Consider the following 25,460-nt stretch of genomic DNA (forward strand, 5'->3'; position numbering starts at 1 on the left):
GATAATGAGGATAGGACTTCTAATTCTCAATCCTTGCTAAGAGCTTTCTTAGTTATTAGTTTATTTTTCTTGCAATCTATATTTTCTTGTTCTTTATTTCAAAAATCCCAAAAAATATACTTTCCCATAACCAATAATAAACTACACGTCCCTGCAATTCCTTGAGAGACGACCCGAGATTTAAATACTCCAGTTAATTTTATTGGGTTTGCTTAAGTGACAACAATCTAAAGGTTGATTGAGGTTGAATTGTCGGTTTAGAACTTGACGATCGGATTCCTACTAGTAAAGAAATTTTTATAAAATTATAGTCGCATTGCAAGTATAGTTTCTAAACCAACAAGAATCTTTTCGTACAAAGATTTGGTTGTCACAAGTAACAAAACCCAATAAAATTTATAACCGAAGTATTTAAACCTCGGGTCGTCTTCTCAAGGAATTGCAGGGCAGTATGATTTATTATTGGTTATGGAAAAAGTATATTTTGTTCTTGGGTTTTTGAAATAGGGAACAAGCAATTTAAAGGGCAAGAAAAATAAATTAATAATTAGAAAATCTCTTGGCAAGGTATGATAATTGGAATTTCTATCCTAGTTATCCTTATCAGGTGTGATGAGAATTGGGTTTTAATCCCACTTAGTTAACCCTTACTCAAGCAAAGGAAAGTCAAGTGGACTAATTAATTTAATCCTCTAGTCCTAGCCAACTCATATGGGAAGACTAGCTTTTAGAGCGATCCAAATCAATCAGCGATTCCAATTTCAATTAACAGCTGAGTTTGATAACTCAAGTGTTACCAATCACTTAACCAAAACCAAAAGGAAAGAAAATCTACTGAATGAAAATAATTTGGATAAATCAAAAACATCAATAACATAATTAGAATAAAACGATCTTGTATCTGAAATACCTCAATTTATATTAATTAAGAAAATCCTAACATGAATGGTTCATAAGCCAAATTGAAAAAATAAATAACAATTAAAGTAATAGAATAAATAAAAGTAGAAAATAAATTAAAGGAACATTGAACCTGTGATTGAAAAGAAGTAGCCTAAATATAATAGAAATCCTAAATCCTAATCCTAAGAGAGAGGAGAGAACCTCTCTCTCTCTCTAAAAACTACATCTGATCCTAAAATTATGAATTATGCCAGTTGTAATTTGTCTCTCTCTATTGTTATTTGATTCCCCCATTCTCTGGTTTATATTCTGTGTTTCTGGATTTGGAATTGGGCTGAAAAAGGGTCCAGAAATCACTGGGGGCGTTTTCTGCAGATTCTTGTATGTGGCGTCTGTCACGCATTCGCGTGGGTCACGCGTTCGTGTGGTTTGGGAGTTTTCCTTGTCACGCGTAAGCGTCGGTCACACGTACGCGTCATTTGCGTTCTGCTCAAGGCACGCGTCCGCGTCAGTCACGCGTTTGCGTCGATGCCATTTTGCGCTAGGCACGCGTTCGCGTCGTCCATGCGTTCGCGTCGCTGCCTTTTCTTCAAAACTCCATTTTCGTGCTTTTCTTCCATTTTTGTATGTTTCTTTTTCGTCCTCTAAGTTATTCCTGCCCTATGAGATCTGAAAATACTCAACACACAAATCACGGCATCGAATGGTAATAAAGGATAATTAAAATTAATATTTTTAAAGCATAGGAAACATGTTTTTCACATATATCATAAAATAAGGAAGGGAAAGTAAAACCATGCAATTCATATGAATAAGTGGGTGAAGAATTGATAAAAACACTCAAATTGAGTACAAGATGAATCATAAAATATGGGTTTATCAGAACTATACTTATAATGCGATATTTTTGTGAAAATCTTTACCGACATTTTTCCTCCATCAGCTATATCAAAGGGAAATGAACATACATCAAGGAGACACACTTTAGAGCTCACTTTTAGATAGAAAAACATATTAGGAGTAGGAGTAGTATAGTTAGAAATTCTCTCTTAGGGTTTACTTGATTTCCATTGTAGCATTTTATAGTTTTAAGTTTTGATTTTGGATTTTGCTCATCTTTATTGTAAGTACTCTTTAATTTCATCTTTAATTTCACTACTCTTGCTACATTTTCCTCTTGTTCAAGTTACTTTGTTAATATATATTATTTTGGTTTCTTGGATTTTTTGTTTATGAATTTGATGTTTTATGATTTCTCTATGCTTGATTGAGTTTCTATTGTTGATATTGTGAATAGTTTGGTGATAGTTTTCATTTTCCTTTGCAAATTTTCATGTTTTGTTTTTATGCCTACCAAGCGTTTGTGAAAATGCCACTTGGTAATTTTGAGTAGATTTTTATACCTTGGCTTGGGAAATGAGTTCCTAGGATACTAGAGTCATAATGTCCAACATTTAGTGGTAATTCTTGGGTAGTTAGTTGGCTCTTGTTTCTATTGACACTAGCTTTTTACCAAGTTAATTGGTAAGTTAGCTAGGACTTATGGATTAAGGTCAATTATGCTTGCTTGACTTACTCCTCGATGTTAGGGTTGACGAAGCGAGATTGACTCATCATAGTTGCCGTAGTTGTGGTTATGACGATGATAGGATTCCTTAATTCTCATTCCCAAGTCAAGGCTCTTTTATGCATTTATAGCATTTTCACTAAGTTTTGATATTGTTTCCTTTTAATTTGCTTTAATTTCCTTTTTTATCATTTCTTAGTTCTTTTATTTCTTAGTTCTTTTAATCTTTCGTTCTATACCTCAAAACCTCCTTATTTCACAATCAAGAATGTGCACCTTAATTGCATTGTCCGAGGGAAGACGACCTGGGATTTAAAACTCCCAGTTTTTATTGGTTGTGTTGTGACAAACGAAATTAAACTTTGATTGGGAGTTAATTATTGGTTTAGACTATGCTTGCAACGAGATTCTATTTTGTGAAATTCTAGATCAACATTAACTCTCACAACAAAAACCAAAGAGCAAAGGAGGCATATTCAAAGGGCAAGTGATGCGTCCGCATCATTAGTAGTTTTTCTTGCATTATTTTCATGTTTTCATAGAATTAAGTATCATTTGCTACTAATAGGTTTCTTAAGTTTCAAGAAAATATAGGATAAAGAGAAGGAAACCAATCATATTCAAAGGGCAAGCAATTGGAGTAGCATACAAAGCCATGCACGTAGTATTCAAAGCCATGCAAGCTATGCAAGAAAAGTGGTGTTTATGGGCGTGTAATGCCCCCAACTCAGGAGCAGTGGCGTGTAACACCACTCCAGCTTAGAAGCACTAGCGTGCAATGCCAATGGAGGACAACAAGCAATGGTTTGCAATGCCACAATAAGGGCGTGCAACGCCTTGAAATTCAAGAAGCCCCTGGAAGCCAAGAAGACATGGCGTGTAACGCCATTGAATGGGCGTGCAATGCCCCTGGAAGACTTTGAAGGTGGCGTGCAACGCATCTACAATCACAAAGGAATGGCGTGTCATGCTATTAAGGACGTGTAACACCCTGGTCCAAGATACAAAGTGGCATGTAACGCCATTAAAGGCATGTAATGGCATTAAGGGTGTGTAATATCCAAGCTCAATTCCAAGCCCACATTACATGCCACTAAGCCTAAGTGTCACGCCAACAAGTATCTCAGCAACCACTACCAGCACGTTGTCTATTCACACTGCTGATGGATCCCTTATGTATGTGAATCATAAAGGACCTGTGCACAATCTAACCTTCACATACCTAATACCTATTTTATTCCTAAATTGAATTTAAATCTTATCTTTGTGGGTTAATTAGTTAAACTTGCTTTTGATGTTAATTTTTCTATTTCTGATTGTCGTGTGTAGGATCCTCGAACGAGACATATCATTAGGACTGGATGTAAGATCGAAAGACGGTTTGAAATTAGAAATCTTCATGTTCCTTCTACCACAAACCTTTGTGCTTTTTCTCCACCATCCACACTTCACTTATGACATCGTTGTCTTGCTAACAATTCAATAGGAAAATTGTGTCCTCTCGTGTCTATGGGAGTATTAGGATCGACCAATAATGAGTCTTTTGATTGCATTTCTTGTCAAACTGCAAAGCAACCAACTTTATCCTTTCATATATTTCATCTCTTGCTTGTTTTTCTTTTGATCTTATACACTCTGATGCTTAGGGACCTGCTTCTATAGCTTTTATAGGGGCCTGGGGAGAACTCGATACTTTGTTATATTTATTGATGATTATTCATGTTTTACTTGGGTTTATTTAATGTCTAGCAGACATGAATTGCCTCAGATTTACATTAATTTTGCTACTATGATTAAAACACGATTTTTCAAAGTTATTAAAATTTTCGACGTGACGATGCAGTGGAGTACTATGACTCCAAACTTTTGAACTTCCTTACTGAACAGGGCACCTTGTCTGAATTCTCTTATCCTGGAATATCTTAACAAAATGATAGAGCTGAACGCAAATATCGTCATATTCTTGACTTTGTTCGTGCAATGCCTTTTTCCTCTTCTTATCCTAAACGTATATGGGGTGAAGTTGTTCTCACTGTTGTCCATGCTATCAATCGTCTTCCTTTCTCTGTTCTAGGTAACATCACTCCTTTTGAGTGTCTCTATAATACTTCATCAAATTATAGTTCACTTAGAGTTTTTGGTTGTGTTTTTTTGTTCTCCTTCAACCCCGTGAACATAATAAACTTGAACCTCGTGCTTGCATATGTTGTTTCCATGGTTATGGAACTAAACATAAAGGTTATCGTTATTGAGATCCTGTCTCTCGCTGAATCCACATATCTCGTCATATTGTATTCTGGGAACATCATATGTTTTTGATTTTTTCCTTCTTTTAGTCTGTTCCTTCTACCCATTCACCTTTCTTTACTAATCCTACTGTTGATCATTTTCCTAATGATCATAATAGAGGTATTGTGAAAAATTCACCTCTTGAGCCTCCTATTCATGTACTTTTCACTATTCCCGATGATCCAAACTAGAATGATGATCTTGCTCTTATGGTTCTTCCTCCTACATCCACTCGCAGTACTAGGGTAAGAAATCCACCTCCATATCTTCATGATTATCATTGTTTGCTACTATTCTTCACATTTATGAACCTAGCTCATACAAAGAAGCTTCCAAATTGGCAACAAGCAATGCAGGAAGAAATTCAAGCATTAGATAAACCACACACTTGGAATTTGGATGATCCTCCTTCTGATAAGGAAGTTGTGAGAAGCAGATGTATATACAAAATCAAGACTCAGTCAGATGGCTCTATTGATAGATATAAGTTCATTTGGTTGCTCAAGGATGCACTCAAGAGTATGGTATTAATTATGAAGAGATTTTTGCTCCTGTTGCGTGACTCACATCTGTTCAAGCTCTTCTTGCAATTACTATAGTCTACAAATGGTCTCTATGTCAGATGGATGTGAAAAATTCTTTCCTCAACAGTGACTTAAAAAGAAAAGTCTACATGAAACCTCCTCCGGGATATTCTTATTCTCCCAACAAAGTTTGTCTTCTTCGCAAGGCACTTTATGATCTTAAGCAAGCTCCTCGAGAATGGTTTGAAAAGTTTTTCAATACCATCTGCAATCTCAGTTTCACTTGCAATCCTCATGAGAATGCCCTTTTCGTTCGCAAGAGTGACAAGGGTGTTGTTCTCCTACTATTATAGGTTGATGACATGATAATCACTAGAGACGATGTTGATGGCATCACTGATCTCAAAACAAGCCTTCACCACTATTTTGAGATGAAAGATCTTGAATCTCTTAGTTATTTTTTTGGTCTAGAAGTTATCTCATCCAATGATGGCATCTATCTTTCTTAAGCAAAGTCTGCATCTGATCTTTTTACTCGAGTTGGGATAACTGATAATCGCATAGAATCTACTCCTTTTGAGCCTAATGCTCACTTTACTTCTATGGATGAAACTGTTTTGGATAATTCCACTCTCTATAGACAGTTGGTTAGTGGTCTTGTCTACTTCATTGTTACTCAACCAGATATTGCATATGTTGTTCATGTTGTTAGCCAGTTCTTTTCAGCACCATGAACTACTCATTATGCCACTATTCTTTAGATTCTTCGTTATATCAAGGATACTATGTTTCAGGATCTTCATTTTTCCACTCAATCTTCTTTAATACTTCAAGCATATTTAAATATTGATTAGGCTGGTGATCCCACTAATCGTTGTTCTACTATTATTTATCGTTTGTTTTTCGGTGACTCTCTACTCTCCTAGCATGTCAAGAAATAAAGTTTTACCGCTTGATCGAGCACAAAAATAGAATATTCTGCTCTGGCTAAAACTTTTGCTAAAATCGTTGCAATTCATTAGCTTTTTGAAGATTTGGGAACTACTTAGTCTTCTCCTACTGATCTCTATTGTCGTAGTAATAATAATAATAATAATAATAATAATAATAATAATAATAATAATATGTTTCTTACAACAAATATAACACAAAGCAGACTTCTTCATTTTATTTTTATTTTCATAAGCCTCTCATTTAAATTGCCCTGAATTATATTTTAGTAATAAATATCACATTTTCTTTAAGCATTCCTTTCATCCAATTTATTTTTTATTTTACCTCGTAACTGATAAATTGATTATGGCCATTTAACAGTTCTTAAAATTTAATTTCATCTTCATATGGATAATTTGTAAAAGTCTTGTCAGATTCAATCATAGCCAAAGTAAATGGAATATTCAAGGGTGGTTCTCCAAGCTCTAGTTTTTTCTTCAAGGATATAGTTGTCTGAACTATTGATACTTCATTTATACAATTATACATGTATTTCCATATCTAGGACATGTTTGCATGAGATATCCACACGACACTTTTCGAGTGTCTTGTTCCCACTTCTATTTAATTTATTTTTTAAGGATACCTTTTTCCTTTTTTCTAGACACGGATACTCCAAAGTAAATGAAATGAGTTTCAGTTTATCTACTTTTAGAGAAAAGGACAAATAGGTCCCTAACTTTTTTTTTTGTGAACATTTTCGTCCCCGAAGAATGGAAAATACATTCATGTCCCTGACCCCTCCAAAATATGAATAAATTTACCCCTCCGTTAAAGTCACTCCATTAGACCCAACAGAAAATGCGGACGTAACTCCCGTGGAGCTGACCTGGCCGTTATGGGATGACACGTGGACTATAGCTTCTGAAAAGAGGACGTATTAGTCCCTACGCTCCAAAACGATGTCGTTTCTCCCCCACCCCTCCAAACACACTTTAATTCCCATATGCAATACCCATAACACACATGTTTGATTTTCTGAATTACTGATAAACCTAAGAAGACAAACGATCAAACTCCCTCCTCCCTGTTTCTCCCTCAAAAAATTACACTACGTAGAAGAGCAATCAGTGCAGGGTGAAGTTGCTGTCAAAGGCTAAGAAGAAGGTTTTTGTTGAGGTCGTAGATGCTGTCTTCGTGAAAAGGTAAGATCGCCTTGCTTAGCGTTGAAGTTTTAGTTATTGTTGTGTGAACTAAGGATGAAGGCATTATGTGTGCATGTTGACAGTGTGGGTAACAGCGGTGTAATGAAGTGAAAAAACAATTTTTAAAATGTGTTTAGGATTAGAAGGAGGGACTGTGTTAGGGCAAAGGGATTTCATTCATAATTTTTTTAACTATTTTTGGACTGACACATAGTTGTTCATGGGTTAATTTCATATGGTTGATGTTTTTGTGGTGCCGATTTTTCACCATGGAGGTAACTTTGTCAGAGGAAGTGATAGATCCCTAGTTTATCAAAATGGAAAGGAAGAGAGTACTGGACAACCACCCTGTGTAAAGAAATCAGGTGTTACCTGATGAGGAGGATGGTGAATCACAAGCGAGTACTGGACAACCACCCTGAAAAGCTAGCACCAGTCTAGCAAAAGAGGATGGAGAGGTTAATCAACATTAGCACTAAGTGAACGGCAGAATAGGTTGGTGACAACGAACAGAAAAGGTTTGAGATGAGCCGTAAAGCAAGCAAGGTGGATGTAGACCTCATAAAGTACACTTGCTCATGCAACCGATGGCAACTAACTGGTAAAAACTGTAATCACTCTAATTCATTCATTATGGTGTTTAATTGTTATTAGCACTAATTATTTTGTCACTTTTAAAACTGTTTCCCTCATTACCTCAGGCATGCCTTGCATACATGCACTTGCTGCCATTAGGAAGAGACGTGACATGCTACAAGACTATGTGCACCCCTGGCTATGTATGGAGTCAATCAAGAGGACATATGCACACTGCATTAAACCAGTACCAAGTGCAAAATTTTGGCCCAAAACTGAATTCTCACAGCCAAACCCACCCATCATCAAAAGAGGGATTGGCCGGCCAAAGGTTCATAATAGGCAGAAAGATCCTGCTGAGCCATTGATGCAAGGGGGGAAATTGAAGAAGTCATTCTCTGTGTCTTGTAGCAAGTGTGGTGAAAAGGGCCACAATTACAAAACTTGCAAGGGAGCTCCTTCGAACCCCAATTGGAAGCCGAAGACAAAGCAGCCTAAGAAGAAGGAAGGTAGCACCTCCCAAGCACTAGTTGTGCTTCCTTGTCACAATTAGGTCCCCCACCAGAGGTAAGATCACTTTATGGATAATAGAGTTTTTGATTATACACTCCAGCAATAATTCTGTCTTATCATTAAATAGGTCAGGATTAAACTATCTTAGTACTAGAAAGCTTAGGGATTAGTATGTCTTAGTACCATAATCTTCAAGGACTAATCTGTCTTAGTATGTTATTCCTGAGAGACTAATATGTCTTAGTATTAAACTGTTTATTATTTTCACTACTATGTCCAGGATGCTTCAAATAGCTAACTAGGCAGTTCAACACCCCAGCAGCAACACCCTACTGTAATGATGCAATTGTTTGTCATTATAACCTGTTTGATATATGCATTGGCTAAATATGGCCTAATGTGCTTTACGTTGTCATGTTTTGGTGCCCTCCTTCCTACAGGTTCTGAGTGTAGCTGGCCCAAGTCCTCCAAATGTTGCACCAGCTCCAATCAAAGTTACAAGATCCACACTTGTGATAGCACCATTAGGGCCAACAGTTACTCAAGGTAGACCACCGGCCCCAACTTCAAGCCATCCATTTAAGCCTCCAGGAAAAGCTCCATCCATGGTCAATGACACAAGTCGCCCGAAACCATCAAAGTTCAAACCAAAGTAGAAGATTTTCAGGCCACCAGCTCCACTTGATCAAGGACCAACACCATCTAACATACAGCAGGCAACACCAGTTCAAGAAGTCTCCCAAAGACTAACTCCATCTAACACACAAACTGCTTAACAGAATCAGGAGGCTCCACTACCAACTATACCAAGTGTGTCAACATCTAAGGATCCCCATGAATGAATAGTCATGCCATTAGGTTATTTTAGGATAAATGTGTGCTGTTATAATTCTTAATGGCAAATTCCACATACAACTTCCCTTTTTTTGTTAGCTGTTCTTTGGTTAGCCGTTATTGGTCAAGTAAAAACTTGTTAATGGTAGCATGCCATACATGTGTAGACATTACTAGTAAACTGGTTTTCTTTTTATATTTAGTGTCAGTTCTAATCATGAATGTTTACTTACACAGCTTTAATGTGTGTTCTTGAATGTTTGATTACCTGTGATTTTGCCAGCCTTCATTTCAAATATACATTGCAACATACAGGCTAAATACTGATACATTTATAAAAAGGACATGTTGAATTTTTCTAGCAAGAAATTACCACATTTATCATTTTCAACCATTGATCAATTCTTACAACTTAAAACAGCAACAATCAGGACAATTAAATTCACACATATACACCACCCTGTTGGATTTTTTTTCATCTCTAAAGCTACTATTCTCTTCTAAAAAAATCTGATCCTGTTTTTCACATCTTCCTTCCAGTGATGCTCTTCAACATCACCAATTTTTTTTTCTCTTCCAGATACCTTGTATCCCTCATCCTAAGTCTTGCAATATGCTCATTCAACCACAAAAAGAACTTACAATAGGGTTGTCTTACCTACATAAGATCAATCCATAAAACTCAGAAAAAAAATATGATTTTGGAGATAAACCCTAATACAAACAGAGTTTCACAGAGTTGCTTTACATACCTTATAAAATGGACATCCCAGAAATAATCTGTTGGGATTGCTACTCGTCTTCGACATGAACAGGATTGCATTTTCTCCACAAAAGCACTTTGGTAAGATGTCATCTTTGCCATCCTTCCCGTTAGGAACCGAGCCTTCAGCGAACTGATCTTGTCTTCCTCCACCTCCACTTCTTCTCGAGCTACATGATACTCCATCGGACACCATGGGATGAAAAGCACCCTTTCTTCGTTCACCCACTTCACCCTATCTATGCATTCGAAGGATTAGGACTCAAGAATTTTAAAGATTGGGGGTCGGACAAAAACGGCATCGTTTTAGAGCATGGGGACTAATACGTCCTCTTTTCAGAACCTATAGTCCACGTGTCACCCTGTAACGGCCAGGTCAGCACCATGGGAGCCACGTTAGCGTTTTCCGTTGGGTTTAACGAAGTGACTTTAACGGAGAGGTAAATTTGTCCACATTTTGGAGGGGTCAGTGACATGAATGTATTTTCCATTTTTCGGGGACGAAAATGTCCGCAAAAAAAAATCAGGGACCTATTTGTCATTTTCTCTTATTTTTATTACAAGTGGCTTTAAGAAGTTGCATTATACTTATTGGATTTGGATTCTCTAAAGTTTGAATTTCACTTTAGAGTCACCGTTGATTTCATAGGTGGGACCAATAATAAATATGAAAGAGAAACTATTCAAGAATAGAAGATCACACTTTATTCTCTAAAGTGAAATTCAAACTTTAGAGGATCCAAATCCATACTTATTTAGCTCGTGTTTTTTAGTGTATTATTTTATACTTATCTTCCTCGTAATCAAGTTATTCTATACCACAAGTAAAAAACTCACTTTTAATTTACTTTAATCTTTTACATTTTTGCTAAGTTTAGCAAGAACAGAAAACATGGGATGAGTGAAGCAAAACGTAATGGGTGGTGGTGTGATGACACGTTTGTTTGTGGTGTAGCTGAGAGTGGGAGTGGAAGAGTGGCAGAAGCATTACTAAGCGGAAAGGGCGGGCATGTTTATAAGAATACAACATGTCGCCCATCCAAATCCAATGGAAGTCTGAAGTTCCATGTCGCGCATGTTTATAAGAAGAGACCATCATATCACTCGGTCGTCACAATAACCAAGTTCATTGCAGGTCCGAATGGAGAGATAAACTCCATGCATCAAAACTCATGACTCACCTTCACCAGAAAACGACGGATCCATCACGCCAATCACTTTCGGGGATTCTCTTCACGTCCTTTCATGCAAATATTGCCAACAAATATGACACTCATAATTATGATGCAAATATTAACATTAAATAAAAAGGAAAAAACTTATATGCAAATATGTATGTTCTTTTTGAGAGAGACCAGTGCACCACTAGTAAGTATTTTTAGGATGTTAGATTATCCATACTCGTATATTTGCTACATTTTTTTTCCCTCATTATTTTAACACTAGATTGTCATTGCCAAACTGGAATAATGTTAACCCAGAAGATGCTACTTGTTCTATATCATTATCAAGAAACAAGAACCATAAGATATTTTCAACGTAGAAACGGTTCACGTAACCCGACTTTGTTTTCTATAAAGCAACAATACATATCCTAATCTATACCACAGCTACAAAAACTGCACAGAAATATCATCCCAATAAAAACAATATTACTGATTACGAAGGGAAAATTGCAGAAGTTAAATTGCATTAGAAACACCGGTAGAAAAGACAGTAATGCCAAAACTGAGGAGGAGGACGCAAAGAGATGGTCATAGGATAAAAAAAATGAGCATAAAAGAATGAATAAACCAACGATGAATATTACAAGCACAGGGCTCACAATGAGATAGATGTATATCATTGTCCGACTGTAGTTATCAAGTTTTTGAAATTTACATCCACTGTAAAATTTGGCGTATATGCAATCGCTCTCTCAGCTTTATGCAAAAAAGACATAAGCGGAGAGCCCAATGGTTAAAAGGATACAAAATCCGGAACAAAACTTGGCTAAATCCGCATGAAGAGCTTAATTGCACGTAGCCTAACTCTTGTATTTTTGCTGGACAGCTAGAGCTGCAGCCCTGTACCACGTTGCCACAGCCATGGCACCAGGGTCAGGAACTGTTGAAAGCAACTCTGAAGACACGTAAGTAGAACGCCCAGCCTACATAACACTCCCTCATCAGATCCAACAATCCACTTAATAATAACAAATAAATGGATAAAAACAAGCCACTATGGTTGTGGCATTTTTCTCAATTTTAGAGGCGAACTGCTAAAAACTGCAATTCAAAATGAGCTTCCTAAAATTGGAACTCCATGTTTGTTTCATTAAAGAATAGCAAGCAAATCATAAGTAAAATGAAACCAAGTTTGCTTGAGCATCACTCATGAACTAAACATAATTGAAACAGAATGCCAGACGTTCTCTGCTATTACGTTAAAACTCAGTATTGCATCAAATTTGTACTCTTAACAAAGACGGGTCAAAAGGTATCACCTGTGCTTGCATTTTCTTGGTTAACTCAGCTCCAGTTAATGCAGCCTCAGAAGACAGAACAAAAGCAGTGATAGGATCCTCCCCAGCATTTAATTTCTGTTCAACCAAAAAGCACAGTAAGTTACTCCATAAAAGGGCATCCAAATAATGTAGGGGAAGTGAAAACCTATTGTCAGGACCTCTTGAAGAACAGATGATGCTGGAAGAAGGGCATCTAGCAGGGTTCTATAACCAGCACTGGCACCCCCATATTTACTAACAGCAGCAATGGAAGCCGCAAGTGCCTCAGCCCCTGAAAATCAAACAACTCATGAGGGATTGACAGTAAAAAAGGGAAAAGGAAAAGTTAACTCTGAAATTAAGGTAGCCATATTGGAGTTCCCACATTGTTTTGGCGTGACAACAGAACCAGAGCTTGGTTTCAGCTGTGTATATGCTGCCTTGCAGAAAATTGTATATCTGAAAAGAGAAAGTTTCTTGAAAGCAATACTCAAACAGCATAATTAGTTAAACTTCAACAATGGCGTAAGTATAGCATCATACATGATTCCACTTGTTCCTCCCATGGCTCTTCGAATTGTTGATCCAATTTCATTGACAGTTTCTGCAGCATCGTTCAGAGGATAGCTGTGAACAAAAAAACAGCAGTTCAGGTCAGAATGTGATTACAATTCAAATTGGCAATTGCTTTTGCAGTAACTTGTCCCCAAGAGTACAAACAAAGATATACCTAAACAAATAGGACATAGACTTACTTTTTGATGTCCTCCAGAATGGCTTTTGCGCCTCTATACATCTGCAGAAGTTGAACCATATAAATCAAGTAATTCCCATGATACTTCAACAGCTATAATAGACAATTTTGAGGACAGGACTCACAGTTGATCCACAGTCACCATCACCAACTTTACTGTCCCAATCATTTAGGCTGTCCTTAAGATCTAGAATAACATTTGCAGCGGTTTCAATGGCAATCTCAAGGACTTGGCCTTGCTCACTTAGCTGCAGAGGTCGTCTCTGTGGCTTATGTAAAGTAAACATAGGAACCATATTTCAAAAATTATATCAGGATATAAGTACATATACAGTTGACTTGATTAACATAGATTTAATAAAACTCAACCAGCTTTCAAATGATATTGACAAGTCAATTCTATTTTTACCAGATTCACCAATAGCATGAACATGTGAGAAAGGAGAATAATCATAACTATGAGAAATATATTATGATCATGCCAAAGATATCACGAGAAAAATCAGTGGCCAGATGCTGGTTTTGGGCTTCCAGCAAGAAGTACAGAAATTGATGGTGGACTGAAGCATAAACATAAACATGAATTACGACAACTCAGTAAGGTATCATTTGATCCATATAGCTAACTTCACTTAGTTGGACAAGACTTGGTTGTTGTTGATGCAGTATGCACTAGGAAGTATTACAAAGCACAGAGATTCTTGGATGGAAAGGACACAAGTCTAACAATTCACTGGCTTTTCAAGGTAAATTTAATTGTTATTGTGTCACATCATTTTTTCCTGAGTGTCTCTATATGTAAGTTGTTATACTAGTACTCATCACAGAATTTTTCTATGTGGAAAGGGTGGTGTAAATTTCTAATAAAAATATTCAACCATGTCAAAATGCCACTAACCAATGAGCCAAATAAACTTGTAACAAACATGTTTGAATATAATTTTCCTTTAACTACTTCTCAACCACAACTGCTAAATGTCATGGAAGAAATGACGTAATTCCCTGTGTATGAAGTATATACCTCATCGCCCTTTGCTGATGGAGATGGCGGGACTGGAATAGGAATCTTAGTAGGCGGGTGAACACCTTAAAAGAGAAGAAAGTTCAAAAGTTCAATGAACTAGTAGTTTAATGGTTCCATCAATATTACATTTGAACAAACATTATCCAGAGGCAAGTTATTAGAATAATCCAGTTATTAACAACTAAAGAAATTACTGACCATCAACTCCAACAGGCCAAGACGGTGCTTTGGTACTGGCATCTAATCGCTCAAGAATAGGTGGATCAGCCCTCATGATAGATATCGAGAAACCTGAAATAAATACTAGTTAGAACTGCTTGATGAATCACAACGAGAATTAATGATGTGACAAACCTGCCATATCAAGGGATGTCATGAATGTCCCTGTGTAAACTCTGTCAACAGCCAGCCCATGCTCTAGCTGCAATCTTGGAACTGCCTTTCCTGCTGCAATCATTAGCTCCATCAAAGGGGTGCCACCAAGCCTGCAAGTGAAGAACTTGCATAAGGTCAATAAAACTTGAGAAGGCATTAAATTATGGTGTCCAGGGTTCGAATCAAAACAGATAAAATTTAGCGCACACAAAAAAGAAACATTCTAAAAAGAATGCACATAAATAAAAGAGAAGACCAGTATATTTTCAATAATAGGTGTAGATAGCATAAACATTGCTTTTCAACGTTGTGTGATGAGAATATCTATGAAGCTAAGTTCAATCACAGATATATACGTATAGGAATGTCTTCATAAAATGGTGCTCAAGTCCCAAGAACAATATAAGAGAATTTAAGAGCTACAAAATCTTAATTTCAGTTTTTAAACATATATGATACCGTAAACATACCCATTGACCATGAGGATCACTCTACCACCTCGAGTTATTGGAACGTAGTTCGTTTCCTGGTAACATTACCAAAAGAAAGCATTGTAACTTCATTCATAGGAATGATAACTCCAAAAAGGGACACAAACATATATACTTACGGCCAAACCTATTCAAGCAATACTAGAACTTTGTGATAAGATAGAACTTTTGGGTTAAACTATGATTAGCATCAAAGTCCATGACGAACACACAAGTAGTGAACTTTATTCTTGATGTGGTACCACAATGTCGCAAGAACATTTCTTTAGAGAGTTAACGGTACACAACAATCAAAAGTTTTCCATAAAATATTGCAACATACCGTGGACAATATTTGATTCAGAACATGAGAAACCACCACATCCACTGGCTGAAGATCAGCAACAGCTGCACCAGGTTCTCCATGCTGTAAAATAAATAAATAAATAAAATGAAAAGGAAAGAAAGAAAGCAAAAAAAGTAGCATTGATATTCATCATTATTTGTAAATTAATGAGAAATGGCACTAGTAGAGAATAAAGACAAACTTCAGTGACTAGGGAGATCAAAAAAGAAAAAGTAAACAGAGAACTCATCCCAGAACATAAAACATAGAGCGAGCTGTTCACGCTACTGCAAAGAAGGTGCCTAACTAAAGGAAACTCACAATTCCAAGCCCCAGTTCTATCTTCCCTGGGCCCAAACGATCTGATGTAACTTGACCAGGAAGTGTGCACACAGTTAAACCAACACCCATTGTCCCCACCAATTCAGAGGCATGTTTTGCTTCTGCAGCAACCTTAGCAAGAGGAAGGCCAGCAGCAGCTGCTGCCCCTGCAACCTGCCGCAATCAACAAAATGTGCAGGTAAATGATAAATTACCAATGATAATACATGAGAAGAGCTGAGTTGTTCTGCAAGATTACCAACCATTGGAGGACCACTGAATGTTCATGAAAAAAGGAAGCAAAAAATGAAATGCGGAATTATGAATGAGCTGAAGATGGAAAAGGTGAATTATGTTAAGAATTAAAAGAAGGGTCTAATCTAAATAAACGAACGTCCACCCATGACAAGGGATTAGTATGGATGGTAATGGAAACATGGAGGGGTATGTGAAAAATAGAGGAAGCAGCAGATAGTGTGGAAGGCATTTTGTCGTCCAGGCTCATTCCAAAGATCATTCACTATCTTGCATTAATACCATAATTATCTATCATATTTAAAACAATGCTAAGTTCAACAAGAAAATAAAATAAACATTGACAAACAGGCCAGAAAGTCCAATATATGCAAGCATAAAATAGTGCTGTTCAAAGTGGATGTGTGAACAGGGCAAATAAAAGAATGCTGAAAAATCAGAAGTGGATTTCTGAGAGAACCTTATGAACCAAAATAGTCCCTGCCAAGCCCCTTCTCCCAGCAATCCCTCGAGGCGGTGGTAGTGCACAATCATCACCAACAATTACAGTCTGCATTCGCAAAATTCAGTCATACTTTATCTACATAACAAAACTAAGTACTAGATGAGATAATTCTGGCTAGCAGTACCTCAACTTTATAACCTTCAACTTTTGCTTGCTCAGCAGCCAAACCAAAGTTCAATCGATCACCAGTGTAATTCTGTCAACACCCAAATTTGGAATACTATGAATCAAAAAACAAGAGCAAATCCTAATGACTGCTCATAAACAGACCACGTATGTGCAGAAATGAGAAATCACTTATTCATAGCTCAAAGTTGATTTGAAAATGTTTTGATTTTCGTTCTTTCTTTCTTTCTTTTCTTCTCTCTCTATCTCTCTTTTTTTTTTTTTTTTTGTTGAAATGATCCCAATTAGTTTAACGTAAGAATCTTACAATTAATCTTTCACACTATATTTTTCCAATTTAACAGCTTACAATAACTTTGGGTATAGCTTATCCAACATACATGATGATCCAAAAGACCACTCTAAAGACTGTAATTTAACAAGTCAATGAGCTAAAGTATTACCCAAACACGAAGGGAACAAAAAAAAAGGATACCTTCACAATCAGAAGACATCCCATAGGTCCAGTTACAGCTCGTATCCCCTAAATTTCAATAATAAGAGATGCTTCAGAATAACTGATGTGTGATATATACATGCCATCCATAATAAAAGGAAAGCATACAGCTAGAATTGAATCAACTGGTGGGGAAGCAAAGACATCTCCACAGATAGCTGCTGTCAGCATTCCTTCTCCTACATATCCAGCATGAGCAGGCTCATGGCCACTTCCTCCCCCTGTGGAATGTAGGATTGGATAAAAATTTTCATGATAACACTTTGGGTATGAAAACATAGTTACAAAAGCACCATATAATATTTCGTTTTACTGATCTTAGATATGTTTCATAGGGCTAAATAGCATAGATCTATGTCCCATTCTTCCCACTTGCAACCTTTCTACCTTTTTACAATAGGTGGACCAAATCCTGTACGACAATTCATGAACCATTTGTCTATTCCTATATGCATCGATAAGTATCCTATGCTACAATTCACAGAAATTAAAACAAAAAGGAACATCGGATGGATAGTCACAGACCTGATATGACTGCAACTTTATCATTTGTTGCACTTGAAACATCTGCACGTAATACAACCTTCACCTGCATTCAAGCCAACAAAAATAAATGGACACCTCTCATATATTTAACACAGCCATACATGTTTCTGTATGTGTAATCACCTGAGGAAATCCATCTAAGTACTGTAAACCAGGGTACGTCTCCACAAGGCCTTCAATGAATTCAGTCACAACATCTACAATAAATTATATTAACAAAGAATCAAGATTAATTTTGTTCCAAAAGATCTAGAGTTCAAGATAAAGTATAATCTTCCTTTCTATCACATATTCACATTATATAGCAGTTTGAGAACACAATCTTGGAACTACGGTGCTAAGTGAGAAATTGAGAATCTGCAAAACAGGAACCTAGCTAATAATACCGCCATCAACTTTCCACTTTGAATCGACATGTTGGAACTAAAGTAGGTAAAATGAAAATCATCAATTCAGAGCAATTCCACAAAGTCGTCATTGACCGATCTGAAAACAAGCACTATCTTCCTAGTTTTCAATTTCATATACCACAGTACTAGTGAGAATATGCTAATACTGGTGTACTACCGCTATCATCTTTCCTCATTGAATCAACATCTTCGAATTAAAACAAATAAAAGCAATGTCCTCATTGACCGATCTAAAAACAAGAACCTATTTGCCGCTAAAGAATAGAGTCGTGAAACTGCCGCGCCAGTGTAAAAATGCAACTCCAAGGTAGGAACCTAACTAACAACACCGCTATTATATCTTCTCATAGTAAAACACTACGTCGCTAAGATTAAAAGCAAAGCATCAAATCAGAGCCGCTATACGAAGTTCTCATTGACCGATACCAAAAACAAGAATCGATTTCAACTCATTTTAAGCTCAGTCCCTTTCAGTCAAAGATAAATGCTACTAAAGTCAACACAACGCAAGAACCTCTAACAGTCAAAATGACGCAAACAAGAAACGCGATTTCACCTCATGAAACAAGAAAGAGTGAAGAAATTAGCGAAAGAGCACCGAATAGTTGAAAGAAACGAACAAAACAAAATCGCAACCGACTTTCACCTACACAGGCGAGAAATTGAACGGAGCAAAGCGAACAAGAAAGAAAGATAAAGTGAGAGAAAGAGCGCACCATCGGGATTGTTGATGAGCTTCTTGGCTTGGAATGCCATAGCGACGAAGTACCTTTGCAGCGATTACGGAATTGAAAGAGTGAATGGCGAGAACTGGAAAAAAAACCCTAGAAATGGCTTTGCATGAAACAGTTGGAAAAAGAGAGGGAATGAGAGAGAAAGAGAAAGAGAGAGAAAGGGAAGAAGAGTTGTTGTTGTTGTTGCCTCGTTGGTTTGGTGGTGTGGCTCTTTATACACACAAGAGAAGGAAAGCGAGGGAGTTGATAGTTGGCTTGTTGCAGCAAGTAAGAGGGGAAAAAATATTAATGGAATTTCAAAAATAAAATATTACAATAAACTAATACTTTTATCCTGAAGACTCATAAATCATTCATAAACCAATGAAAGTAATTTTTTATCTATAAAATATAGTCTGTGTATGATAAAAGAATTTAAATGATAATTTTATTTATTGGTAGATTTGGTCGCATTTTAACTTTTATGGATAAACATTATAATTTACTTCTTCAGATATAAAATTAATTTTATTTATCTATCAAAAAATTTATTTATATTCTAAACTTACTTTTATGAAAAAAATAATAGATTATTAAAAAAATAAAAAATAGCTCTTGCTTTATCAAAACTAATCATAACTTTATGGAAGTCACTCATTGAAAGAAAAAATTGCATAACTATTTGCTGCGAGTTAAGAGTAAAAACGAAAAAAAAAAATGGACACTATTTTTTCCAATTTTCATTATATAAGAAGATTAGTGGATCAATATGCATGTATTCATTTTTTTTTATTTATTAAATATATGTAAAATAACAAAAAAAATTAATTGAAATGATAAAATATTTATAATTTAATTAAAAGATTTTGGGTATAAATCTTTAGTATGACAACTTTTTTTTATAAATTTATATAATATAGATATAGAGAAGATAGCAAATAGATAAATAATAGATTATTGATTATATAATAGGTGTTAATTATCTTTATTTATACATTATATACTTAAGAAATGGTGTAAAAAAATTTATTAAAATTGACAAAATAAACGAAAAAAGAAATGAGAAAAGAGATTCTCACTCTATAGAGACTCATTAAATTCATATGATGTAAAATTACAATATAAATTTTTATTTTATTTATATAAAAATTTAATTAAAATTATAATTCTAATTATTATTGGTTTTGTTAATATAAGATTTAGACAATATTATTATTGAAGTGTGATAATTAGTTCATGAAAATCTTAAATGTTTGAAATAGTTTGACCTTTAAATAATATAAATAGAATTCTCTGTTGTATTTTACCAATTGTGTGTTTTAACAAATGAATTATGAATATTTATATTTTAAACTAAATTATGTTAAATTATATTATGTTATTTTATTATTTTGTATTATATCTTTAAAAAAATTTATTACAAAATTGTTTAATTAATATTTTAATTAAAAATTTAATTTTCATATACAATCAAATTAGGTAAAAGAGTTTTACACAGGAAAATTATCATATAAAATATAACTAATCTTTTAATTTATTTCTTAAAAATCATGTGTAACGCATGAACGATGAATCTAATTAGATTAGATGTCCAGTCAATGAAAATTGGACTCTTTAATTAATAAAAAGAATAAAATAGAACAACGGTTTTTGCTGTACTGTACTACTGTGGTTGCTGTGCTGGCTCTGTAATGAGGCTATGCTTTTTGGTAATTTTTGTATCTATCCTTTGGAAGCTATGCTATGAGATAGGTGGTTCTTATGCTTCTGCCGATTCTTTTGGGGATGAGCTTTGAATATTGGCTTCTGGCCTTCTGCCATGGATTCGGGTGTCTCTGTCCATTGCAACTCTGCTTCTGCAGTAGATCCTAATTGTCCTTATTCGTAATTTACATACACGGAAAGCAACGTTATTCTTTTCCTCTCGCTATTTTTTTTTTTTTTTGTGTGAAGCCAAGGCCCAAGGAAGCAAAAAAAAAAAATAAAGGGGTTAGCTAAGTCGTCTTCTCTAGCAGAGCGCACCAGCTATGGATTCAAAGACGCCGCAACGGCGTCGTCGAAGCAGTGTCATCCAAAATGGCACCATTACCAGAGAGAAGAAGCCCAAACGTAGCGAGGTGAGTCTCCAAACGCCGTCGTTTCACCCTTTTTGTGCTGGTATCATTGTTTCAGGTTCAGCCATTGTTTCGCAGGTCCTCGCAAAGAAGAAAGCCGTTGAGCAATCCATCAAATCAGCACGTGCCGAAAAGGATCACCTTGCTTCCTTCCCTGAGTTCCGCCACTTTGTCAATAACGGTAACTGTTTCTGAAATAGAAAACTGTGCAGTGTAGTTAGATTAGTTACAGGATCAGTTACCTTTATTTTGCTGACTCAGCAGTTAGTTAGTTGCAAAGTGTGTTTATGGTTTTACACAATATAAAAGTCAGAAGTAAACTTTGTAACTAACTACTGACTCAACAAACAAACGCAACGGATTTTATAACTACTGTAACTGTATTAGCAATAATGCAATATTGAATTCTCATATAATACAATTATAATATTCCCATAAGTTTTGAGATGTTAGTGTAAGTAAATTGTTGAATGTGTTAGCAATACCGTGCTTTTATTCATTTTTGGTTCATCTTTTTTGTTTCTTCTAAGTCCTAAATCTGAGGTGCCTATTTCAATCTGAATTTTAGGTCTATCTATGTGTTTGAAGTCAGGATGCGGTGATACACTATCCTCTCCTGTTAAGCACTATGTTCAGAGCCTCCTTAAGGTACACATTACTATAATTTGTTGAATGAAATATTTTGATGTAGACATTACTATAATATATTGAATGAAATATTTCCCTTCTTTATACTTTATGCTATAATAAGAGAAAATCTGCTATTATGTTTTTGTTTTGTAAAGTGATAGGAAACTTAGTTGGCAAAGTCTTCAATGAGGTTGTGTGAGGAAACCTCATTGATGAGGTTTTCAAAAAATGCTCATAGGGCCTCTGCATCTGGTCAAAGATTTGTTAACTGCAAATTGGTGGCTGCTCTTGATTAATGATCACAATTATGTTATGTTATTAGCTAAACAAAGCACAGGATTAGTGAGAAAGATAATCCTGTGCTTTGTTTATTAGTGAGAAAGATAATCGTTTTTGTGAGTCCTGCTTCTCTAATCTCGATCTCTTCTCTTTGGTGAGCCCTTCCTCTCTTCTTTTCCCTTGCCTTCCTCCGTTTCTCTGTTTTCAGCTTCCGTTTCTTCTAAAAAACTTGGCTTTTGACCTATCTTACATTCTCTTATAAGTTTTTCATTTTTATCCTTTTTGTGTGTTTTTTTATTTCATTTTAAAGTTTGTTCCTTTTACTTGATCTCCATGTCTAAAGGCATTACTGTGTTATAGAACTGATTTCTTTGTGGGAAAACTCCCCACCCCCCCACCCCCCATCTTTTTTCCCTGGATCTTATGTGAGCTATGATAGCTCTGTTCAGAAGGGTATTTCAAAAGTTGAGAAGGAAGGCAAGGTAGTATTGATAATGACAAGAGATCACTAGAAACTTACCTGCAATCTTCAGTTAAGAAGTTGAAAGTCTCAATTTTAGGTGTATGAAACAAGACTGAGCTAGTTTTTAAGGAGCCCATTGTCTCTGCTGAACAGGAATAGAGAAAGAATCTGTGTTGGTTCAATATTCTATTAAGGAATGTCAAACAAAGAGAAGGAGTTGCACTCCCCGGAGAGAGATATTGAGAGCTATTCAAAGAAAAATGATTAAATTAAGAACTAGCTTTGTCTCAAATTGGTTTAATGAAAATGTTAACAAATTATAAGTAAAACTGACCAGCCATCAAATTGTAAATTGATAAAGTTTGAAGTAAGGGCTTTTCAGTAATTTACAAGTTAACCTCATAATTGAGGCGTCTTAGCACCACCAAGGCGAATACTTTGCCAACTTAGTTTATTGAAATTCGATTGTTTTTAGGTTTTTTTATACTACAATATCTAGGAATATCAATATGTATCATTTCTCCTTTTGTTCATGGTTGGTTTTTTCATTAGCTTATTCATTGAGAAGAGACCCGAAAGCATATGACTTGTCAACTCAAAAACTGCAGCTAAATATGGAAGGACCCTATGGATCTGAGTGGTTGGATGAAGAAAAGGTGAAGCGCAGAGAAATGGTTGCTCCAGAAGCACACTATATATTTGTGCACGAGGATGCCAATTCAGTTGGTGATGAGACAAGAATGATGTTGAGTGCAGAAGAGGCTTCAACTAGTTGTGTGGAAGATAGTGGCCCCTTAGTTGGATTTCTACATTACCGTTTTGTTCTGGAAGAAGATGTACCGGTCCTTTATGTGTATGAGTTGCAGATTGAGCCTCGTGTCCAAGGAAAAGGGTTAGGGAAGTTTCTAATGCAACTAATTGAGCTTATTGCCCAAAAGGTGATGAATTGTTCTTATGGAAGAAATGAAGTCTATTTATTTGATTAATGTATAGTCTTACTAATGTCCATTTTGTTGAAGTTCTTATGCACCTCATTGGGATACCTTGTGATTCTTTTGCAAAATTTTCTGAGTTTTGTGTGCATAACATTCTACATTGACTATTGTCTCTGATCTATGTTTTTTGTTTTAACTCTCTTGTAGAAGTGCATGGGTGCTGTCATGCTAACTGTTCAAAAAGCAAATTTACTAGCTCTGAATTTCTATCTAAGTAAGCTGAGGTAAAATCTTCACTTGTGTGTGCAATCTTTGAATCAATTTCCTTTACCAAGTCATTGCATGTTGATTTTTAGTAGAATAAAAGAGAAAAAGAATCACATTTGTGTAGCCATAGGGAAAGATATTTCTTTTTTCTTTACAAACATATTTGGTGGCCAAAAGAATTACACATGCAAACAAATCTTGATAAAAGGTGTAAGTAATAATGCATGAACATGTATTGAAAAATTGAGAGCGAGTCATGAATTGTCATCATGAGAAATCCAAATAAGACCATATTCTGACTGGTAGGCTGCTATATAAGTGTATGTTTGCTTGTGAAATCATGTCAAAGTTAAACATAAGTAAGCACAACTTGATCATCACAATGTTATGGACCTTTGGGGGGTCATGCAACTGTTTTTTTTTTCTTTACTTCCATGAACTTTTCTATGGACGACGCAGTCTGCTTTTATCACAATTTAATAGCCTAACCATTTCCTTCAAGATTTTCCTATCATACTACCATTTCCATTCCTGTTTTTAATTTGCTTTGTTATTGCTGATTGATGAAATAATTATGTGTTGCAGATACATCATATCAACCATTTCGCCTTCAAAGGTGTAATCTAGTGTTATTTACATGATTTTCTGTTATAACAGGAAAATTTTTTCCTACCGTTTGTTTATTGTTTTGGTTTTATTCCTGAATGCAGATGGGGATTGAGAAGAGTTACGAAATTCTTTGCAAAACATTTAATGACGAAGCGAAAACTATTTTGGAGGTACAGCTCCTATCCGCACCATTAGATTGATTTTATCAGATAGTCTATCACTGATTTCACAAAACACACTAATTTACAGCCATCTGGATCACTCAGGTTTAAGGTTAAATCACTATATGACATTTTCCTTTTTGGTTCTCAAATCACAATTCACATTATATGATTTAAACGATTATTCTCATAAGAACTATGCCTATTTTTAACATATACTTCTCTCATGTCTTGCAAGACAATATATTAATTTTTCCTTTTCAGACGATGGAAAACAGAGGCTTTTGATATATGGTCCATTAACATATACTGATCAGTTCTTGCGAATGGTACAATGAAAATTTTTCAATACATAGTATATTGTTTTTCCTCTCCCTCCTCTAAGAAAGACTAATTTGAGCCGTGTCGTCCGTTTGTCATTTTCAGCATTACCACACAAGAATGGAGTTTCTGCCTGATTCTGCTGTTGAGTTTTGTTAAGGGACATGCTGATCTTCCAATTTTGGGGGGAATCAAAGATAATGTAGTGAACTTTTAGCCAACGGAAGTTCCTTTTAGTAATATATCATGCATGTTTTTCTCCTTCTTCCCCTCTCTATACAGATTTTTTCAGCAGTTTAGTGTACATGTTGGACCAACCCCAGTCTAATAGGAAAAGATAGTGGTTGATGATGGTGTATTCTTGGGGAAAGACAGCTCAACATAGCTTCAATTTTTTATTTGGTTCTCCAATAAATAATTCATTGGAAAGTTTTTAAGTATACCATACACCAGTGTTTCAATTAATTTTAACTATTAATCTTAATTATATATATTATATATATTTTTTATAATTAAGATCAACGGTTAAAAATAACGGAAACACTAGAAAGTTTTCCTAATTCATATGCCCCTGTTTCTCTCATATTCTGCTTCTTTTTTTAGTTTGGAAAAAATACCTAGTCTCTATGGTTTTGACAATCTAACCATCCAAAAGAAAGAAACGCGTTTGTGACGCTTTTATAGATAATGTTTGACAAAATCTACAAAAAGGTAGGTAGAAAAAGGAAATTTGGATATTTTGTCAAAT

At 35.6% G+C, this 25,460-nt stretch overlaps 2 protein-coding genes across 3 annotated transcripts; one reads left to right on the plus strand and one right to left on the minus strand.

Annotated features, from left to right (window-relative positions):
* Nucleotides 1-11,864: 11,864 nt before the first annotated feature.
* Nucleotides 11,865-19,258, minus strand: LOC107641090 (Dihydroxyacetone kinase). 2 transcript variants are annotated; one of them, XM_088486278.1, is made up of 20 exons: nt 18,937-19,258; nt 17,934-18,007; nt 17,790-17,853; nt 17,373-17,485; nt 17,244-17,291; nt 16,767-16,838; nt 16,598-16,687; nt 15,883-16,056; nt 15,559-15,642; nt 15,216-15,271; nt 14,725-14,855; nt 14,569-14,661; nt 14,368-14,432; nt 13,472-13,615; nt 13,348-13,388; nt 13,136-13,219; nt 12,978-13,051; nt 12,772-12,884; nt 12,593-12,688; nt 11,865-12,256 (listed from the first exon to the last, which is right to left on the minus strand). In XM_088486278.1, exons 1-20 carry the CDS (start codon nt 18,974-18,976, stop codon nt 12,134-12,136), a joined length of 1,779 nt encoding a protein of 592 aa, XP_088342404.1. In that variant the 5' UTR covers nt 18,977-19,258; the 3' UTR covers nt 11,865-12,133. The 2 variants fall into 2 exon arrangements, with proteins under 2 accessions (XP_088342404.1, XP_020979614.2); XM_021123955.2 differs by having other exon boundaries at nt 13,472-13,609; nt 18,937-19,147.
* Nucleotides 19,259-20,585: 1,327 nt separating this feature from the next.
* On the plus strand, nt 20,586-25,177 carry LOC107644090 (Acyl-CoA N-acyltransferases (NAT) superfamily protein). The gene is made up of 9 exons (XM_016347880.3): nt 20,586-21,050; nt 21,126-21,228; nt 21,616-21,695; nt 23,028-23,357; nt 23,562-23,638; nt 24,207-24,237; nt 24,332-24,400; nt 24,656-24,720; nt 24,818-25,177. Exons 1-8 carry the CDS (start codon nt 20,961-20,963, stop codon nt 24,677-24,679), a joined length of 804 nt encoding a protein of 267 aa, XP_016203366.1. The 5' UTR covers nt 20,586-20,960; the 3' UTR covers nt 24,680-24,720; nt 24,818-25,177.
* The last annotated feature ends 283 nt before the right edge of the window (nt 25,178-25,460 follow it).

The sequence above is a fragment of the Arachis ipaensis genome, chromosome B5 (assembly GCF_059453495.1).
Source record: "Arachis ipaensis isolate K30076 ecotype BB chromosome B5, ASM5945349v1, whole genome shotgun sequence".
Classification (NCBI taxonomy): Eukaryota; Viridiplantae; Streptophyta; class Magnoliopsida; order Fabales; family Fabaceae; genus Arachis; species Arachis ipaensis.